This window comes from Macaca nemestrina, chromosome 5, assembly GCF_043159975.1.
Source record: "Macaca nemestrina isolate mMacNem1 chromosome 5, mMacNem.hap1, whole genome shotgun sequence".
Lineage (NCBI taxonomy): Eukaryota > Metazoa > Chordata > Mammalia > Primates > Cercopithecidae > Macaca > Macaca nemestrina.
In genome coordinates, this window is record NC_092129.1 from 156,923,048 (window position 1) to 156,941,662 (window position 18,615).

The 18,615-nt window shown below is 38.2% G+C and overlaps 1 protein-coding gene across 1 annotated transcript; it reads left to right on the forward strand.

Moving 5' to 3' along the window:
* The first annotated feature begins 476 nt into the window (after positions 1–476).
* Positions 477–6,582, forward strand: LOC105491660 (zinc finger protein 184-like). Its single transcript, XM_071096131.1, has 2 exons — positions 477–599; positions 4,686–6,582. Exons 1-2 carry the CDS (start codon positions 477–479, stop codon positions 6,177–6,179), a joined length of 1,617 nt encoding a protein of 538 aa, XP_070952232.1. The 3' UTR covers positions 6,180–6,582.
* Positions 6,583–18,615: the final 12,033 nt, after the last annotated feature.

Here is an 18,615-nt window from a genome sequence, read left to right on the forward strand (position 1 = left end):
CTGAGGTTTATATGAGCTCAGAAGGGAGGAAGTGCATGCCAGTTGGTCCATGGGTGATCACAGGTGGGTGGAAAAAGCACCAAAAGTTCTCACTCCCTGCCAGGCTGTGGACTGCACCCAGAACTGACAGCCCAGCCCCCATGCTTTAGGCCATCCCTGACTTGAAAGTGGGGCTTCACTGGGGACCCACCCCTTTCCACCCAGGAGCCTGTCTGCCTCCTGCCACCACCAATCATGTCCTCCATGGTGCCCAGGCTGTTCATGCTGGGCCTGAAGGCCCACACTGAGCCACTGTCAACCCGGCTTCAGCCTCCTTCCCATGCTTTTCAGTGCTCAAAGTCTGGAGGGGGGCAAGGTGGCAGGGGCTGGCATGTCAGCGCTGCTCTGAGCATGTGCACACCTGGTCAGGTTGTGACTGCGTCCAGGCTCAGCCTCAACTTTGCTGTAAAATCAGAGTGGATGCCACGACCAGGGAGATGCTAAGCAGCAGGAGCAGGCACTTTGGAGCTTGTCGGGGACAGGGCTTCCAGGACCCACAAGAGCACAGGGATGCCCAGGTCCGCAGCCACAGCTGGGCAGCTGCAGCTGTTCCTGGGAGGGTAGAGTTCCCGCCCCGCCAACTTTCATGTTGAATTATAATCCCCAGTGTTGGAGGAGAGGCCTGATGGGAGGTGCTGGATCATGGGGGCAGACATCCCCCTTGCTGTTCTTCTGATAGTAAGTGGGTTATCACGAGATCTGGTTGTTTAAAAGTGTGTGGCACCTCCCCTCTCTCTCTCTTTTCCTCCTTTTCCAGCCATGTAAGGCGCGCCTGCTTCCCCTTCACCTGCCATCATGATTGTAAGTTTCCTGAGGCCTCCCCAGGTGTGCTTCCTGTGCAGCCTGTGAAATGGTGAGTCAATTAAACTTATTTTCTTTATACATTACCTGGTCTCGGGTAGTTCTTTATAGCAATGCAGCAACAGACTAATACATAATATACAATGTATTTATGTAGCAAGTCTATTGTTTGTCTTTCTTACTATGGAGTATGCTCTATGTAGGCAGAATTTTTCTTTTCTTTCTGTTTTGTTTTGTTTTTTAGTCTCTTTCACGTTAAATCACCTGTGCCTAGAGTATTTAGCATATAGTACTCATTAAACTTATGTTGAATAAGTATTGAATGATTTAAAACAATTAAAAGTTTTGATCTCTAACTTCACAATGCCCCCTCGATAATCTTGGCAGTCCCTAACACTTCTGTGGAAAACTTAATTTGCTATATTAATTTTAATCTTCATCTGGCTGAATTTTAAGGTTTTCTCTTAAAAATCTTGAATTTTCTTACAGACTTTTAAACTATGTTTTTAGTAGTTGCTCTAGGGATTACAATATATATCGTTACTTCTTCACAATCTTTCTACATTTAATGTGTCACTTCACAAAAAACGTGGAAGCCGTACAACGATATGTGTTCAATTATGACGCCTTGTTCTTTTTGTTCTGCTTGTTGTTCTTTGTGTTACATCTACATATGTTATAAGTTGTTCAAGAAAATGTTATTTTTTTTTCTTTAAGTAGTTATATATATTATAAAGAAATAAAGACAAAAGCAGCCAGGTGTGGTGGCTCACGTCTGTAATCCCAGGACTTTGGGAGACCAAGGCAGGTGGATGGCTTGAATTCAGGAATTCAAGACCAGCCTAGCCAACATGATGAAACCCTGTCTCTACTAAAACTTAAAAAAAAAATACCTAGGCCTAGTGGTGCATGCCTGTGTTCCCAGCTACTTGGGTGGCTGAGGTGGGAGGATCACTTGAACCCAGGGTCAGAGGTTGCAGTGAGCCAAGATTGTGCCACTGCACTCCAGCCAGGATGACAGAGAAAACCCTGTCTCAAAAGAGAAAAAGAGAGAAAAAAAAGAGATAAAAGCAAACTTTTAAAAACAAATTTTAATTTGCCCAATTATTTCTAAATGCTCTGTATTTCTTTTTGGGAATCAGAATTTCTATCTGGTATGATTTCCCTTCATCCAGAACTTTCTTAATTATTTCTGCATTAATCAGACAAAATCCACAGTGGCACTCCATCCATTTAGCCACTCTAGCCAGAATCCAGAAATTCACCTTTATAATCCCTTTCTCTTCATCTGCGTTTTCAGTTTGCCATCAAACCTTGTCAAATTTATTTCCTAAATATATTTCAAATCTATCACTTCTTTCTGTCTTTACTCACTTTATTTTTAATCCGTGTCCTCATCATTTCTTGGCTAGATTCCACACAAATATTTTTTCATGTCCATTTTGGTCGTTCTACTTCTACTTATTCCACCTACTGCCGAAAGTGTCTTTTGCAGCTCTCAAATTTGAATTTGTCACCTTTTTGCTTACGACTCTTAAATGGCTTCCTAATGCTGTCAGGATAAAGATGCCACACTTTTTGCACGGCCTGTGAGCCTCATGTGACTGGACTCTAATTTTCAGTCTCAGTTCTTCCCCCATTCTTCATGTATACCTTCTTTGCTCTATTCACAGTGGCCTTCTTTCAATCTCTCTTCCTCCCCATTCCCCCTGTCATGATGGTGACTTCACACTTGCTATTTCCTCTGCTTGGTGTGGTTTTCTTTAAAGATTTGATATGTTGATATTGTGAGTCAGCCTAGCATAAACTCAATTAATATTAGCTATAAACCAAAAACTTCATCAAAGTTCTTTCCCTTTTTTCTAAGACGTGAAATAACTCTGAAGACAACATGTGCAGACAGGAGAAAATAGATAAACAATGTGCAGCACTGCTATTAAGTGCTAAAATTACAAGTTAAAATAGTAAGTTGTAGGAAATCAGGGAAACTGGAGAGTAAGGAATGTTGTGGAACTAGTGTCATTTGAGTGACACTCCAAAGTAGTGTAAAGAATTAGATGGGCTAAAGAAGGAAGAAAGGGCTTTTTGCACAGGAGAAGCAATAATAAAGTATTGTTTGTTGTTATTATTTTTGTTTTTGCTTTTTTATTTCTTTTTATGATAATAAATAAATTAGAGTTAAAACGAGAAATGAGTGTTGGATATTAGGAGTGCAGCTAATAAAATCATTAATTTTTATGTGTAATATATGCCAGAATCTAGGGGACACATTGAAAACAGGTGGTTTAGTAAAAATCTACATATTGAATGGAGAGACTCTCACCTCAATTTTTCCTTCTACTTGATTTCTATATCCTACCCCGTTTCAGGTAGAAGGTTAAAGTGATCCATTCTGGGGAAATTAACCAACCTAAGATAAAAGAACTGTAGGTGCCACTATTTGGGCATCCTCTAATAAATCAGCCAGGTCCCTTCTCAGTCAATCCTGCAATGGAACCCATTATAAATCATGACCTTACAAACAATTTTCAGTCATCATATTAGTATATTAACTCTCTCTGAAGTATGAATCCAGACTGAAGGACCACTTTTTAATATGCTGATGTATAAAAAGAAGAGTTATCCTTTTTTCCCTATGCTTTATGTTACTTGCCTCTTTATCCATGACTGAAAGTGAAAAATAATGTAGATTTGTCATTAGAAAGACCTAATAATTATTTTTTCATTTCAAAAGAGTAAATTTCCCCCTTTTCATCCTTTCCTTTGTCCTTAAACCTAGAGTTTACGCTCTTTTTATACCAAGTATAAAGCAATAACATTAGCATTTACTTGACGAAGAATAATTAGCTAAAAGTATTACTTTGTACAAGTACTAAAAAATCTAATATAAAAGCTTATTGAAAATAAAAAGCTGTTAGTATTTTTTAAGATAATAGTTTCAATGCTGAGTAAGTAGTTTTCTCATAGGATAATTTCTGAAAGACCATTTCTCTCTGATAACAGTTTTCATTTCTTAATCCCTGATAATTGTTTCTCTTTTCTAATATTCACCATTTAGTTTTTTCCCTAATCATTCTTCTCACCTGACAGAATGTTTGCTTCATTCCCTGTATCAGACACTTTCACACCACTAGTATTTCCTTCTCACTCCTCCCTTGATTACTATCTTATAGTCCCAGTATTTATAGTCCCAGTATTTTATGTTCTCAGTATCTGCAATTTCATTATTCCATTCCTAATATAGCAGCTTCTTTTCTCCCAACATTTGGCACATAGTAGAGTCATATTTTTATGTCTTTTAGATGGGAAGCTTGAACCTGGGGCCAAGACATCAAGAGTAGAGCAGCAGGACATTTCAAAAGAAGATTAATCTCAAGGATTAGAGATGGAAGAACTTGCAAAGAGAAAGTCTATACCAGAAGAAATCTGGAAATCTAGAGGCCAGTTTAAGAATCAGCAGCTAAACAAGGGGAATAATCTAGGGTAGGAGATAGCTACCTGCACAAAAATTCCTACCAGAGAAAGAGATGTAGAATCTAATGAATTTGTGAGAATTTTTACTGTAAGATCAATACTTGTTACAGAGCAGAGAGATCCTATAGAATTGTCATAAATATGGTACGTGTTGAAAGACACACAAACAAAACTCAGATTTAATTATACAAAGAAAGTATGATGGAAAAAAACCCTTGTAAATATAGTGAATGTGGGAGAACCTTCAGAGGCCGTGTCTTGTTCAGCATCAAAGAACTCATTGTGGAGAGAGAGACCCTATAAATCTACTGAATGTGGAAAGGGATTTAATCAGAGTTCCCACTTAAGAAATCTTCAGAAAACTCATATAGGAGAAAAGCCCTACAAATGCAGGAAGTGTGGGAAGGCCTTCATTTATTGCTCAGTTCTTAATTCAACATCAGAAAATTCACAGTGGAGAGAGACCTTATGAGTGTACTGAATGTGGCAAGACATTCAGTAGTAGTACACACCTTACTCAGCATCAAAGAATTCACACCAGTGAGAAGCCCTGTAAATGTCTTGAATGTGGCAAAGCTTTTAATCAGAACACACATCTTACTCTACATCAGAGAATCCATACTGGAGAGAAACCTTATGAATGCAATGAATGTGGTAGGTCCTTTAGTCAGAGTGCACATCTTACTCAGCATCAAAGAATGCATACAGGAGAAAAACCCTATGAATGTAATGAATGTGAGAAAGCCTTCCATGATCACTCAGCTCTTATTCAACATCATATTGTCCATACTGCAGAGAAACCCTATGAATGTCATGACTGTGGGAAAGCTTTCAGTTACTGTTCGGACCTCTTTCAACATCAGAGAATGCACACTGGAGAGAAACCATGCCAATGCAATGAATGTGGGAATGCCTTTAGTGATTATTCAGCCCTTATTCAGCATCATAGAACTCACACTGGAGAAAAGCCCTATGACTGTAATGAATGTGAGAAAGCCTTTGGTAACTATTCAGCTGTTATTCGACATCAAAGAACACATACAGGAGAAAAGCCTTATGAATGTAAGCAATGTGGAAAAGCCTTTAGCAGAAGCACATACCTTACTCAACATCGGAGAAGTCATACAAGAGAGAAACCATATAAATGCAATGAATGTGAGAAAACTTTCAGCCAGAGTTCATTCCTTACACAGCATACGAGGGTTCATACTGGAGAAAAACCCTACAAATGCAATGAATGTGGAAAAGCTTTTAGTGACCGCTCAGGACATATTCAGAGAACTCACACTGGAGAGAAGCCCTGTGAATGTAATGACTGTGGGAAACCTTTCAGTTTCTGTTCACCCCTAATTCAACATAAGAGAAATCATACCAGAAAGAAGCCCTATAAATGCACTGACTGTGGAAAAGCCTTCAGTGATTGGTTAGCACTTGTTCAACATCAGATAAATCACACTGGAGAAAATACCTATAAATGTACTGAATGTGGAAAAGCATTCAGTCAGAGTACACACCTCAAAAATCACCAGAAAACTCATACTAGTGAAAAATCCTATAAATGTAATGAATGTAGAAAGGCATTCAGTTACTGCTCTGGTCTTATTCAACATCAGGTCATTCATACTGTAGAAAAACCTTATGAATGCAGTAAATGTGGCAAAGCCTTTAGGCAGAGGACAGACCTTAAAAAACATCAGAAAATGCATACTGAAGAGAAACCCTATGAATGTAATGAATGTGGGAAAGCCTTTAGCCAGAGCACATATCTTACAAAACACCAAAAAATTCATAATGAAGAGAAATCAAATATACATACTGAGTGTGGGGAAACCGTTAGACAAAACTCTTCTTTTTTACAACAATAAAAACTTCACGCTGGAGAGAAATTCTCTGAATGCCTTAAGAATTTGGTTAATATGGAGACCCTTCCCAGGGAAACAGAAGGAGGATCATAAAAACTGTTGACTGCTTAGAATGATCACATGGTTTAGTGGAGAGAGCATGTTTCTGGGTTTTAGAAGTCATGGATCTCAATCTCAGCTCTATTACTAACTAGATCTTTTACTTCGGGGTAAGTCACTTCATATCTTCAGGCCTTAATTTCCTCATCTGAAAAATTGGAAGGCCTGATTTGTTGAGCTTTAAGATCCTCAATTATTATATTTACTAGGAATTCAAGTTTCTATAAATGTGGTTCAGAATTGTGACTTATTTAATGTACATCAGGTATGACTCACAAGTGAGCTTGTAGTAGCTATTAAGGAGTCAATAAAGATATAAAGCACATGTCATGTAGCTGTTTATTACCCTTGTATTACTTTTCTAAAATACATGTCACAAATATTGAAGAAAACTAAGAGAGAAAGTGGTATAAGTTCTATGAATTATTACATTAGGGGTTTGAGATCTTTTCTTGATTAAGAATATGGTGTTAGATAAAAACTGAGAAAAAAAGAATCAGATTGTTGATAGATAAAGGCTAAGTTACCTGGATTTCATTCAAGCCCAATCTTGCAATATAAATCCTACTAAGTTGAACATGGCAATCATCATGTTCCAGCTGAGAAGGGGCTAGAAAACATGACTTAATCAGGTATCTAGAAAGGATGAAATTGGAAAGTGCATTTGTTATTTCCACACCTAAATACGTAAAGGCCATGTAAATGAGAGTAAATTCTGAGATCTAATATGTCTAGAAAAGTCTGTTGTCTTTTTCCTATGGTTACAGAGACAATGGCCTGAAAATATGAAGATTTACCTCAGAAGACTGTAATTTAAAACTGATCTAGGGACAGGAAAAAGCCACTTGTTATGGAACTTATCCAGTGTGTGGCTTTGGAGACTTAGTGCAGACTTACTGAGTTTGGAGTTGGTTTTGGTGTCCAGGACAACTGCTTACACATAAGGATAAATAATGGTGAACCTGCTAGACAGTCATTGAGAAAACTTACACTTAAAGCAGCAGTGTTTAAGCTTTTGTGAATGTATATGTCTGTCTGAGAACCTATTACTTTCATAGACTTTCTCACTGGAATAATGCATGGCACATTCATATGATTTTGTGAACAGTTACAAAATGAATATGTATAAAATTGGTAGTACTACATACACATAAGTACTAATAATTAATTTGAAAGCATAATAGAAAAAGTATTCACAATAGCTGTAGAAATATGAAATATAGGAATGAGTTTAATAACAAATATACAAGACAACAAAAATGATTTAGAAATTTTTATGAGAAAAAGCTGATTCTTACATGAGGAATTATGTACCTTTATGGGATGAGTGAATAAAATTGTCAGTTAAAACCGTATTTGTAAGTTGAATTTAAGATGATTCTAATTTTAGTATGAAAGAAAAAAAGGGAGATGAGTGGGCAAAATATTTCCAAAATGTGATAATTCTGAGTTAGCATGGCAGGGGAACTGCAAAACAATTGATAGATCAATAAAGCACAAGAGAAAACACTGTAATTTTTTCAGTACATGAAAAAATTTAGCATATGAAATTCTAAATGAGGAGTGGTTCGATAATTCAGTAAGTTTTCAAAAAAGTAGCTAGTTGTTATAGAAAATACAGTTCCAAGATGGTTAAACATTAAATATAAAATTGAAATTATAAGAGAAGTAAATATATATACACAAATACTTAAACACTCGGGATTGTGGGAGCTTTCTGAAATATTCACAAAAAATAATTGATAGCTATCTCTACCAAAAGACACTAAAATTTATGTTTCCAAATACCTTAAAATCTGAAAAATCACGCCGGGCGCAGTGGCTCACGTCTGTAATCCCAGCACTTTGGGAAGCCGAGGCGGGCGGATCACGAGGTCAAGAAATGGAGACCGTCCTGGCTAACACGGTGAAACCCCGTCTCTACTAAAAATACAGAAAATTACGGGGCGTGGTGGCGGGCGCCTGTAGTCCCAGCTACTCCAGAGGCTGAGGCAGGACAATGGCGTGAACCCAGGAGGTGGAGCTTGCAGTGAGCAGAGATCGCGCCACTGCCCTCCTGCCTGGGCGACAGAGGGAGACTCCGTCTCAAAAAAAAAACCCAACTGAAAAATCAAATGACAGTTTGAAAAAAGAACTTTTCTGTGATATATATGATAGAAAAGAGATGTAATGAAATAAAACTCAAAAGGAAGAAGTTAAGGATCTGATACTGAAGAAATACAACGTGACCAATAAAACGTGAAAAAATATTTGGCCTAATTTGTTTTCAGAAAATTGTGGTTTAGAACAACTATTAGATACACTTTTTGTTTTAACAAATTCACAGAGTATTAAAAACAAATGCTACTCAGTTGTGGGGTTTGAGTATATTAATATACTGTTATGAATCCCATATTTATTGGTACAATATTTCTGGAGGCAGTTTGACTATATGCAACATAGGACTTAGAAATATTTACACTGGCTAATGTAGCATATTCATTTCTGGAAATGTATTTTAAGGAGATATATACATAAGGATATACAGTCTTGGATATACATACAGACTTATCAACAAGGATTTGTTTAGATTAATTTTTATTGATACATAATTATATGTATTTATGAGGTACATGTGATATTTTGATGCATACAATATGTAATGATCAAATCAGGGTATTGAGGATATTCACTTCAAACACATTATTTCTTCGTATTAGGAACATTTTGAATTTTCTAGTTATTTTGAAATATAGTCAGGTGTTACTTAATGACATGATGTTTTCTGAGAAATGCATCATTGATACATATATTTTGATGTGCAAACATGATAGGATGTACTTACACAAACCTAGACGAAATAGTCTACCGTACACCTGAGCTAAGCTATATGATATTATTGTTCCTAGACTACAAACCTGTACAGCATGTTACTGTACTGAATGCTGCAGGCAATTGTAACACAGTGGTATTTGTGTATATAAACATTAAAAAGGTACAGTTAAAGTACAGTATAAAATATTTAAAAATGGTACACCTATATAGGGTACTAACCATGAATGGAACTGGCAGGCCTGGAAGTTGCTGTGTGTGGGTCAGTGAGTGAGTGGTGAGTGAATGTGAAGGCCTAGAACATTACTGTATACTACTGTAAACTTTTATAAACCCTGTACACTTAGGCTACACTAAATTTACTTTATAATTCTTCAATAATAAATTGATCTTACTATAAACTAAACTTAGTTTATAAACTTAAAAACTTTTAATTTTTTAACTTTTAACTCATTTTAACTTTTTGACTCTGTAATAACACTTAGTTTAAAACACAAACACATGGTATAACTGTACAAATATATTCTTATTCTGTAAACTATTTCCTATTTTTAGCTTTATAAAAAAAATCCTTTAAAACTTTTTTTTAAAAAACTGAGTCACAAACACATACATTAGCCTAGGCCTACACAAACTTGGTATCATCAAGATGTCGCTAGACAGGTATTTTTCAGGTCCAGCATAATCTTATGGGACCATCACGTATGTGGTCCATCATTCACAGAAAAGTTATTATGTGGTGCATGACTATATACAATAAGTTATTGCTAACTATAGTCACCCTATTGTGCTATCACACACTAGAACTTAAGCCTTCTATCTGTGTGTAGCCACTGACCAACCTCTCTTCATTGCCTCACCACTTCCCAACCTCTGGTAACTATCACTCTACTCTCTACGTCTATGAGATCAGCCTTTTGAGCTCCCATGTATGAATGAGAACATGCAATATTTGTCTTTCACTGCCTGGGTTACTTCACTTAACATGATGACCTCCAGTTCTATTCACATTGCTGCAAATGTCAGAATTTCACTCTTTTTATGGCTGAATAGTATTCTATTATGTATATATATCACATTTTCTTTATTTATCCATTCAAGAACACTTGTTGATTCCATATCTTCACTATTGTGAATAGTACTGCAATAAACATAGGGTGCAGATATCCCTTTGATATACTGATTTATTTTCCTTTCGATAAATGCACAGTAGTGGGATTGCTGGATCATATGGTAGTTCTGTTTTTAGTTTTCTAAGAAACCTCCATTCTATTGTCCATAATGACTGTACTAATTAATATTCCCACCAACAGTGTATAAGAGTTCCCTTTGGTCTGCATCCTCACCAGCATTTATTTTTTTTTAATAGCCATTCTGAGGTGAGATGATACCACATCATGGTTTTGATTTGCATTTCCCTGATAATGAATGTTGTTGAGCATTGTTTCATATACCTATTGCTCATTTGTACGTCTTCTTTTGAGACATGTCTACTCAGATACTTTGTCTACTTTTTAATAGGATTATTGTTTTGTGGTTTTTCTTTTGCTCTTATATGAGTTCCTTGTATATTCTGGATGCTAATCCTTTGTTGGACAAATAGTTTGCAAATATTTTCTTCCATTCTACAGGTTGTCCCTTTGCTCTGTTGGTTGAATTTTTTGCTGTGCAGAAGCTTTGAGTTTAATGTAGTTTCATTTGTCTGTTTTTGGTTTTGTTGTCTGTGCTTTGGAAGTGTTGGCTATAAAATATTTGCCTAGACTAAAGCCCTGAAGCATTTCCACTGTGATTTATTTTAGTAGATTTATAGTTTGGGGTCTTATGTTTAAGTCCTTAATCCATTTTGAGTTGATTTTTGTATATGGCAAGAGATAGGAGTCTAGTTTCATTCTTTTGCATAAGAATATCCAGTTTTCCTAGCATCATTTCTTGAAGAGGTTGTTCTTTCCCAATGTATGTTCTTGTCATCTTTGTTGAAAATCAGTTGTCTGTAAATATATGGGTTCATTTGGGGATTCTCTGTTCTGTTGCATTGGCCTATGTGTCTGCTTTTATACCAGTACCATGCTGTTTTGGTTACTATAGCTTTATAGTATATTTTCAAGTCAAGTAGTGTGATGCCTTCCAGCTTTGTTCTTTTTGCTTAGTATTGCCTTGGCTATTTGAGTTTTTTGTGGTTCTATATGGATTTTAGGATTTTTTTTCTATTTATTTGAAGAATGTAATTGGTTTAGGGTTTGCATTGAATTTGTAGTTTGCTTTGGGTGGTATGGTCATTCTAATAATATTAATTTTTCCAATTTATGAGCAAGTGATGTCTATATTTGTTTGCCCTCTTCAATTGTTTTTCATCAGCGTTTCATAGTTTTCCTTGTAGAGGTCTTTCAACTCCTTGGCTAAATTTATTCCTAGGTATTTTATGTTTACATTTTATGTTGTAGTTGTCATAAATGGGATTTTGTTCTTGATTTATTTTTCAGCTAGTTCATTGTTGATGTGTTGAAATGCAACTAACATTTGTATGTTAATTTTTATATCCTGCAATTTTGCTAAATTCATTTATCAGTTCTACAAGTTTTCTGGTGGAGTCTTTAGGCTTTTCTAGATATAAAATCATGATGTCTGCAGAGAGGTGCAATTTGACTTCCTCTTTTCCAATTTGGATGACTTTTCTTTCTTTTGTCTAGCTACTCTACCTAGTACTTTCAGTACTAGGTTGAGTAGGAGTGGTGAATGTGGACATCTTTTTTTATTGGGGTGCTCAGACCCAACACCAGGTCTTGGGGGCTACAAAGTCTGGCAGAGTCAAAGGAATGACACAAGACAAGTTAAGAATACATAGGGTGGGTCCAGGGCACCAACACCAGTATGGAGGCCGTGAAGGCCCCGAGCTCTAGGAGCCCACACTGTTTATTGGTAATCAAACAAAGAAGCAGGTGGTGAGGATGTGCGGACGTGGGGGTAGACAGGTGAGGACGTGAAGACGTGGGGGTAGAAAGATAGCAGTGCATTAAATGTAGATATGACAGTTTAGCATATGCTCTGCTACTTGAGATAAGGGAGAAGAGGTCCTTCTAATTCAAGATACAATGAATTTACAATCTTGGGAGAGCAAGGAACAAGGGGCCAGTGAGTCTGGACACATTCCAGAGGCTAGGAGGGGCCCTGAGCCCTGGGTTCTCTCCAAGCCACAAGGGGTTTTATGCCCTGGGCTTAGATTGTAGTGCGGCAGGGCACCCTTCCACGCTTTGGCACAGAGTTTGGTGTTCCATAGGCCATGAGGGGTTTTAGACCTTGGACCCAGGACATGCTCCAACACTCTTACATTATGTCAGACAAGTGGGCCTTGCCTCAGCCCTTCCACCAGCACTTTTCTTGTGTCAGTTCTTAAAAGAAAGGCTTTCAGTTTTTCCCCATTCAGTATAAGGTTACCTGTGGATTTGTCATATATGGCCTTTATTATGTTAAATTATGTTCTTTCTATGCCTAATTGGTTGAGAGTTTTTAATCATGAAGTGATGTTGAATTTTATCAATGCATTTTCTGCATCTGTTGAGATGATCATATGATTTTTGCCCTTCATTCTCTTGATGTAATATATCACATTTATTGATTTGTGTACACTAAGCCGTGTCTGCATCCCTGGGATAAATCCCACTTAACTATGATATATTCTCTTTTTGACGTGTTGTTGGATTTGGTTTGCTAGTATTTTGTTGAGAATTTTTGTATCTATGTTTATGTGGGATATTGGCCTGTAGTTTTGTTGTTGCTGTGTCCTTGTCTGATTTTGGTATCAGGGTAATGCTAGTCTTGTAAAATGACTTAGGAAGAATTCTCTCCTTCAGATTTTTGGAATAACTTTAGAAGAATTGGTATTAGTTCTTATTTACGAATTTGGTAGAATTCAGCAGTAAAGCCATTTTCTCATAGGCTGTTCTTTGTTGGGAGACTTTTTCTTACTGATTTAATCTTGTTACTCATTGTTGGTCTGTTTAGGTTGTCTGTTTCAATCTTGATAGGATGTATGTGTCCAGAAATTTATCTGTTTCTAGGCTTTCTACTTCATTAGCATATAATTGTTCATAGTAGTCTCTAATGATCCTTTGTATTTCTTTAGTATCAGTTGTAATGTTTTCTTCTTAGTTTCTGATTGTATTTATCTGGATCTTCTCTTGCTCTTGGTTAGCCTAGCTAGTGGTTTATTAATTTTGTTAATCTTTAAAAACTTTTTGTTTCATTGATCCCTGTGATTTTTTCAGTCTTTATTTCATTTAGTTCTGCTTGGATCTTTATCATTTATATTAATTTGAGATTTGGTTTGTTCTTGATTTTTCTATCCTTGAGGTGCATCACTAGTTTGTTTATTTAAAATCTTTCCAGTTATGTAGGCATTTAGTGCTACAAACTTGCCTCTTAATACTGTTTTTGCTGTGTCCCATAGGATTTGGCCAGTTGTGTTTCTATTTTCATTTATTTCAATAAGTCTTTTTTCTTCTTAATTTCTTCACTGGCCCAGTGGTCATCCAGGAGCATGTTTAATTTCCATGTATTTTTAGTTTTCAAAATTCCCCTTGTTATTGATTTCTAGTTTTATTGCATTGTGGTCTGAAAAGATACTTGATATTTTGACTTTTAAAAATGTGTTGAGATTTGTTTTGTGGCCTAACATATGGTCTATCCTGGAGACCATACGTTCCAGATGCTGATGAGAAGGACGTGTGTTCTGCAGCTGTTGGATGAGATGTTCTGTAAATGTTGTGTTAGGTCCATTTGGTCTGTAGTGCAGATTAAGTCCAATGTTTATTGATTTTCTGTCTAGATGATCTGTCCAGTGATGAAAGTGAGATGCTGAAGCCCCAAACTATTATTTTATTGAGATCTCGCTCTTTAGCTCTAATGATATTGGCTTTATACATCAGGGTGCTCCAGTGTTGGGTGCATATATATTTGCAATTGTTATATCATTTTGCTGAATTTATCCCTTCATCATTATATAATTATATAAACTATGTACATTCAAGGTTATTATTGATAGATGAGGACTTATTCCTGCCATTTTGTTTATTGTGTCCTGATTGTTTTGTATATTCCTTGTTCCTTTCTCTTTTATTCTTTACCTTTACAATTTTTTTTTTTTTTTGGTAGTGGTAACTTCGACTCCCTTCTCATTTGTCTATCCATTCTACCAGTGAGTTTTATACTTCTCTGTGTTTTCATGATGGTAGATAGTGTCCTTTTATTTTCAGATGTAGGATTCCCTTAAGCATTTCTTGTAGGACTGATGAGTTTCCTCAGTTTTTGCTTGTCTGGGAAACACTTTCTTTATTCTACATTTTTAAGGATAGCTTTGCTGGGTATGGTAGACTTGGCTGACAGTTTTGGATTTTCTTTTCCCTTTCAGCACTTTGAATTTCTCATCCCATTCTCTCCTGAATTTCTGCACAGAAAAATTCCCTGTCAGTTTGATGGTGATTCCCTTTTATGTGACTCGATGCTTTTCTTTTGCTGTTCTTAGAATTCTTTGTCTTTAACTTTTGACAGTTTGACTATAACCTGCCTTGGAGAAGACCTTTTTGGGTTCAGTCTATTCAGGGATCTTTGATCTTTTTGTATGTAGTTGTCTACATGTCTTTCAAGCCTTAGGAATTTTTCAGATATTATTTTATTAAATAAGTTTTCTATGCCTCTTTCCATGTGTTCTCCTCTTAGAATTCCCAGAATTCCAATATTTGGTCACTTTATGGAGTCCCATATGTTATATAGACTTTTATCATTCTTTTTTATTTTTATTTATTTATTTTTTTCGTGTGACTGGGTTATTTCAAAGGACCTGTCTTCAAGTTTGGAAATTATTTTTTCTGCTTGACTTGATCTATTGTTGAAGCCCTTGATTGTATTTTCAATTTTACTCATTGAATTCCAGGATTTCTGTTTGGTTCCTTTTTATGATATCTCTTTATTGAATTCCTCATTCAGGTCATTAACTGTTATTCTGATTCCTTTGTATTGTTCATCTTATTTTTTGGTTTGTTTTTGAGATGGAGTCTTGCTCTGTTGCCCAGGCCGGAGTGCAGTAGTGTGATCTCAGCTCACTGCAACCTCCACCTCCCGGATTCAAGCGATTCTCCTGCCTCAGCCTCCTGAGTAGCTGGGATTACAGGCACGTGCCACCACGCCTGGCTAATTTTTGTATTTTTAGTAGAGACAGGGTTTCACCGTGTTAGCCAGGATAGTCTTGATCTCCTGACCTCGTGATCCACCTGCCTTAGCCTCCCAAAGTGCTGGGATTATAGGCATGAGCCACCGTGTCCAGCCTCACTGAGTTTCTTTAATATCATTATTTTAATTTTTTTAGGCATTTCATAGATTTTTCATTGGTAACTATTACTGAATAATTACTGTTTTCTTTTGGAGATGTCATGTTTCTTGCTTTTTTTATGTTTCTCATGCCCACGTTGATATCTATACATCTGGAGTAACAGTCACTTCTTCCAATTTTGTGGATTGCCTTTTGTAGGGAAAAAAAATTTTTCCTTTAAAGGTATCCATATTGTTGGCTGGGTATCATGCTTTGGTGTTGATTCTAGATGGGCACAGTAGTATAGTTTCTATGGCTGTAATCAGTGTCAGTAATGTCTATGATTTTCTCAGTGGCTTATGTTTCAGTTGTTAATGAAGGCTGTGGTGAGGCTTTGCTAGGGATGGAAATGCCAGGTGGGCTGGTCCTTAAGCACCAGTGTTGGTGGTAGTGGGCTGGATGTGCCAGTCCATGGGCCCTTGAGTGGGCCAGTGTTTGGGCCTCCAGCTGGCTTGCTTGGGTGCTAGCAGTGACAGCAATGGACCAGGTGGGCAGGTCCTTGGGCCCTCACATGGTGTGTGCGGGGTCACTGGTGGCAATGATGGTAGACCAATCTTTGGGACCCCAAGCAATGCACATGGCACCAGCAGTGGCAACAGCAGACCAGGTGAGCTAGTCTCCAGGGCCCTGGGTGGCACATGTGGGTGACTGCCAGTGGCTATGGTAGTGGCAGGCTGGGTGGGCTAGTCCCTGGGTCCCTGGGAGGCATATGTGGACACTGGCAGAAGATGAAATGTGCTTGTCTTACACCTCTGAATGGCACACATGTATGCCAGTAGTGGTGGGCAAGGTAGGCCTATCTCCAGGCCTCCAGACAGCATGCATGGACAGCAGTGACAGACAGGGTGGGTCAATCTCCAGATCCTTAGATAACATTCTTGGGCACCAGTGGTGGTGGTGGTCAGCTGGGCAGACCTGCCCTCTGGCCCCTGGATGGCACACATCACCACCAGTTGCAGTAGGCAGGGCAGTTCAATACACAGGCCTGTAGATGGTGCACTCAGGCACTGTTGGCAACCGGTGGAGTTGGCCTGTCCTCAGGCCCCAAAACAGTATGTGAGTGGACCAGTCCTCAGGGTCCTTGAAGGTACATGCAGGTGTGTGGTGCCCCAGCCCTGAAAGAGGTAGGGTTGCTGTCAGTGGCAGTAGCCCTAAGCAGATGGCTTTCATGATCTGGGGAATACATGGTTCAGCTCCTTTTATTCTGGGGACACTCTCTCTAGTGTGTGCACTGCTCACTTCCCAGGGTGTAAGACACTGTGAACAACAGTCCTGGGGACCTGGCTGCACTGCTGGATCCATCCAGCATAATGACACTGAAGCCCTCTGGGTGGGCATGAGTATGTAAGCAGGGTTTTAGGGATGTGGAGATGCAGAGGCTGTGGAGTTCCAGGGTAGGATGTAGTCTAGTGGGGGCTGGGCTCTCAATATAGTACCATGCTGCAGCTGCTTGGGTCTCAGGTTTGTGGGACCCAGCACAAATTCCCTCTGTGGAGCAATGCCATTCTGTGAACTCCAGGCAGCTCCCTATACAAGTCTCAGGGCCTGTGAGGGCCAAGGGACTCTCTTGTGGCTGGCTAGGATTCCAGGAGTCCATTGTGGGAATCTGGACTGTTGGCATTCTCTCCCTTACTTTCCCCTACTCCTCCTGCAATGAGGACTTCCTCCCAGCTCTGAGCTGATCCAGCTTGGCCAGCTGCTTTCCTTTCTTCTTCTTTCATGCCTCAGAGGTTCCCTGTCACTTCCCTGCTGAATTCCCTTTTAGAAGCTGTTATTTTACATGTTGTTATTTACTCACTGTTTTAATCCTTCTGTGTAAAGAGGCTAGTGCTGGGTGCCTCTAGTCAGGGATCTTCAAGCCCCCTCTCAATGAGGATTTTTTTTTTTTTTTTTTTTTTGAGATGGAGTCTCAGTCTGTCTCATAGGCTGGAGTGCAATGGTGCAATCCCAGCTCACGCAGTCTTGACCTCCCTGGGCTCAGGTGATCCTCCCACCTCAGTCTCCCAGGGAAGCTGGGACTATAGCTGAGACTATAGGCATGCGCCACCATGCCCAGTTAATTTTTTTATTTTTGGTAGAGACAGGGTTTTTCCAAGTTGCCCAGACTGGTCTCAAACTCCTGGACTTAAGCAATCCACCTGCCTTAGCCTCCTAAAGTGCTAGGATTATAGACGTGAGCCGTTGCCCCTGACCACAACAAGGATTTTTAATTTAACTTTGCTACATGGATGAAAAGCTAGAAACAACCAATTGGTGTTTCACAGTGGGAAACTGGTTAAATGAGCTGGAATATTGTAGAATCTTTAAAAATAATAGTATAGAATATTCAGCAAAAATTAATATAAAGCAATAAAACAGGTTAAAACTAAGTATAGTGTGTGTATATATATATATAAATAATGTATATAATCACTGGAATTATATGCAACAAAATGTGGAACTTTATTGGTTATCATTTTATTTTCCAATCTTTCCTTAATTTACATGTATTATTTTATATGCAGAGAAACTTTTTTTTTTTTTTAAAGGAACTTGGTAACTAAGCAAATTTGATGGTCTTGGAATATAAGAATACTTTAGGGAATTATTATACAATGAATTTTTAAAGTATTAATATTAATTAAATGTAAGATTGTCATGCACCTATAATCGTATGGCTTTTTTGTTGTTGCTGTTTCAACCTAAGAAAATTCATTTACTTAATTCCCCATACAGCAAATACCATCCTACTCACTGAAACACATTTCAGTGACTTTCACTTCTACTTCCCAACACTTTTACCATGTGGCAACTGCAACTGGAATATCCTCATTTATTTTTCTTTTTTTTTTAATTTTTTTTTATAGCCGGGCGCGGTGGCTCACGCCTGTAATCCCAGCACTTTGGGAGGCCGAGGCGGGCGGATCACAAGGTCAGGAGATCGAGACCACGGTGAAACCCCGTCTCTACTAAAAATACAAAAAATTAGCCGGGCGCGGTTGTGGGCGCCTGTAGTCCCAGCTACTCGGGAGGCTGAGGCAGGAGAATGGCGTGAACCCGGGAGGCGGAGCTTGCAGTGAGCTGAGATCCGGCCACTGCACTCCAGCCTGGGCGGCAGAGCAAGACTCCGTCTCAAAAAAAAAAAAAAATTTTTTTTTATTATTATACTTTAAGTTCTAGGGTACATGT

Excerpts from the sequence above, each read along its gene's own strand:
- LOC105491660 (XM_071096131.1), top strand. The coding sequence starts at position 477 with ATGCTAAGCAGCAGGAGCAGGCACTTTGGAGCTTGTCGGGGACAGGGC. Across the intron at positions 600-4,685 it reads CTGCAGCTGTTCCTGGGAGG|GAGAAAAGCCCTACAAATGC; the intron begins GTAGAGTTCCCG and ends AAACTCATATAG.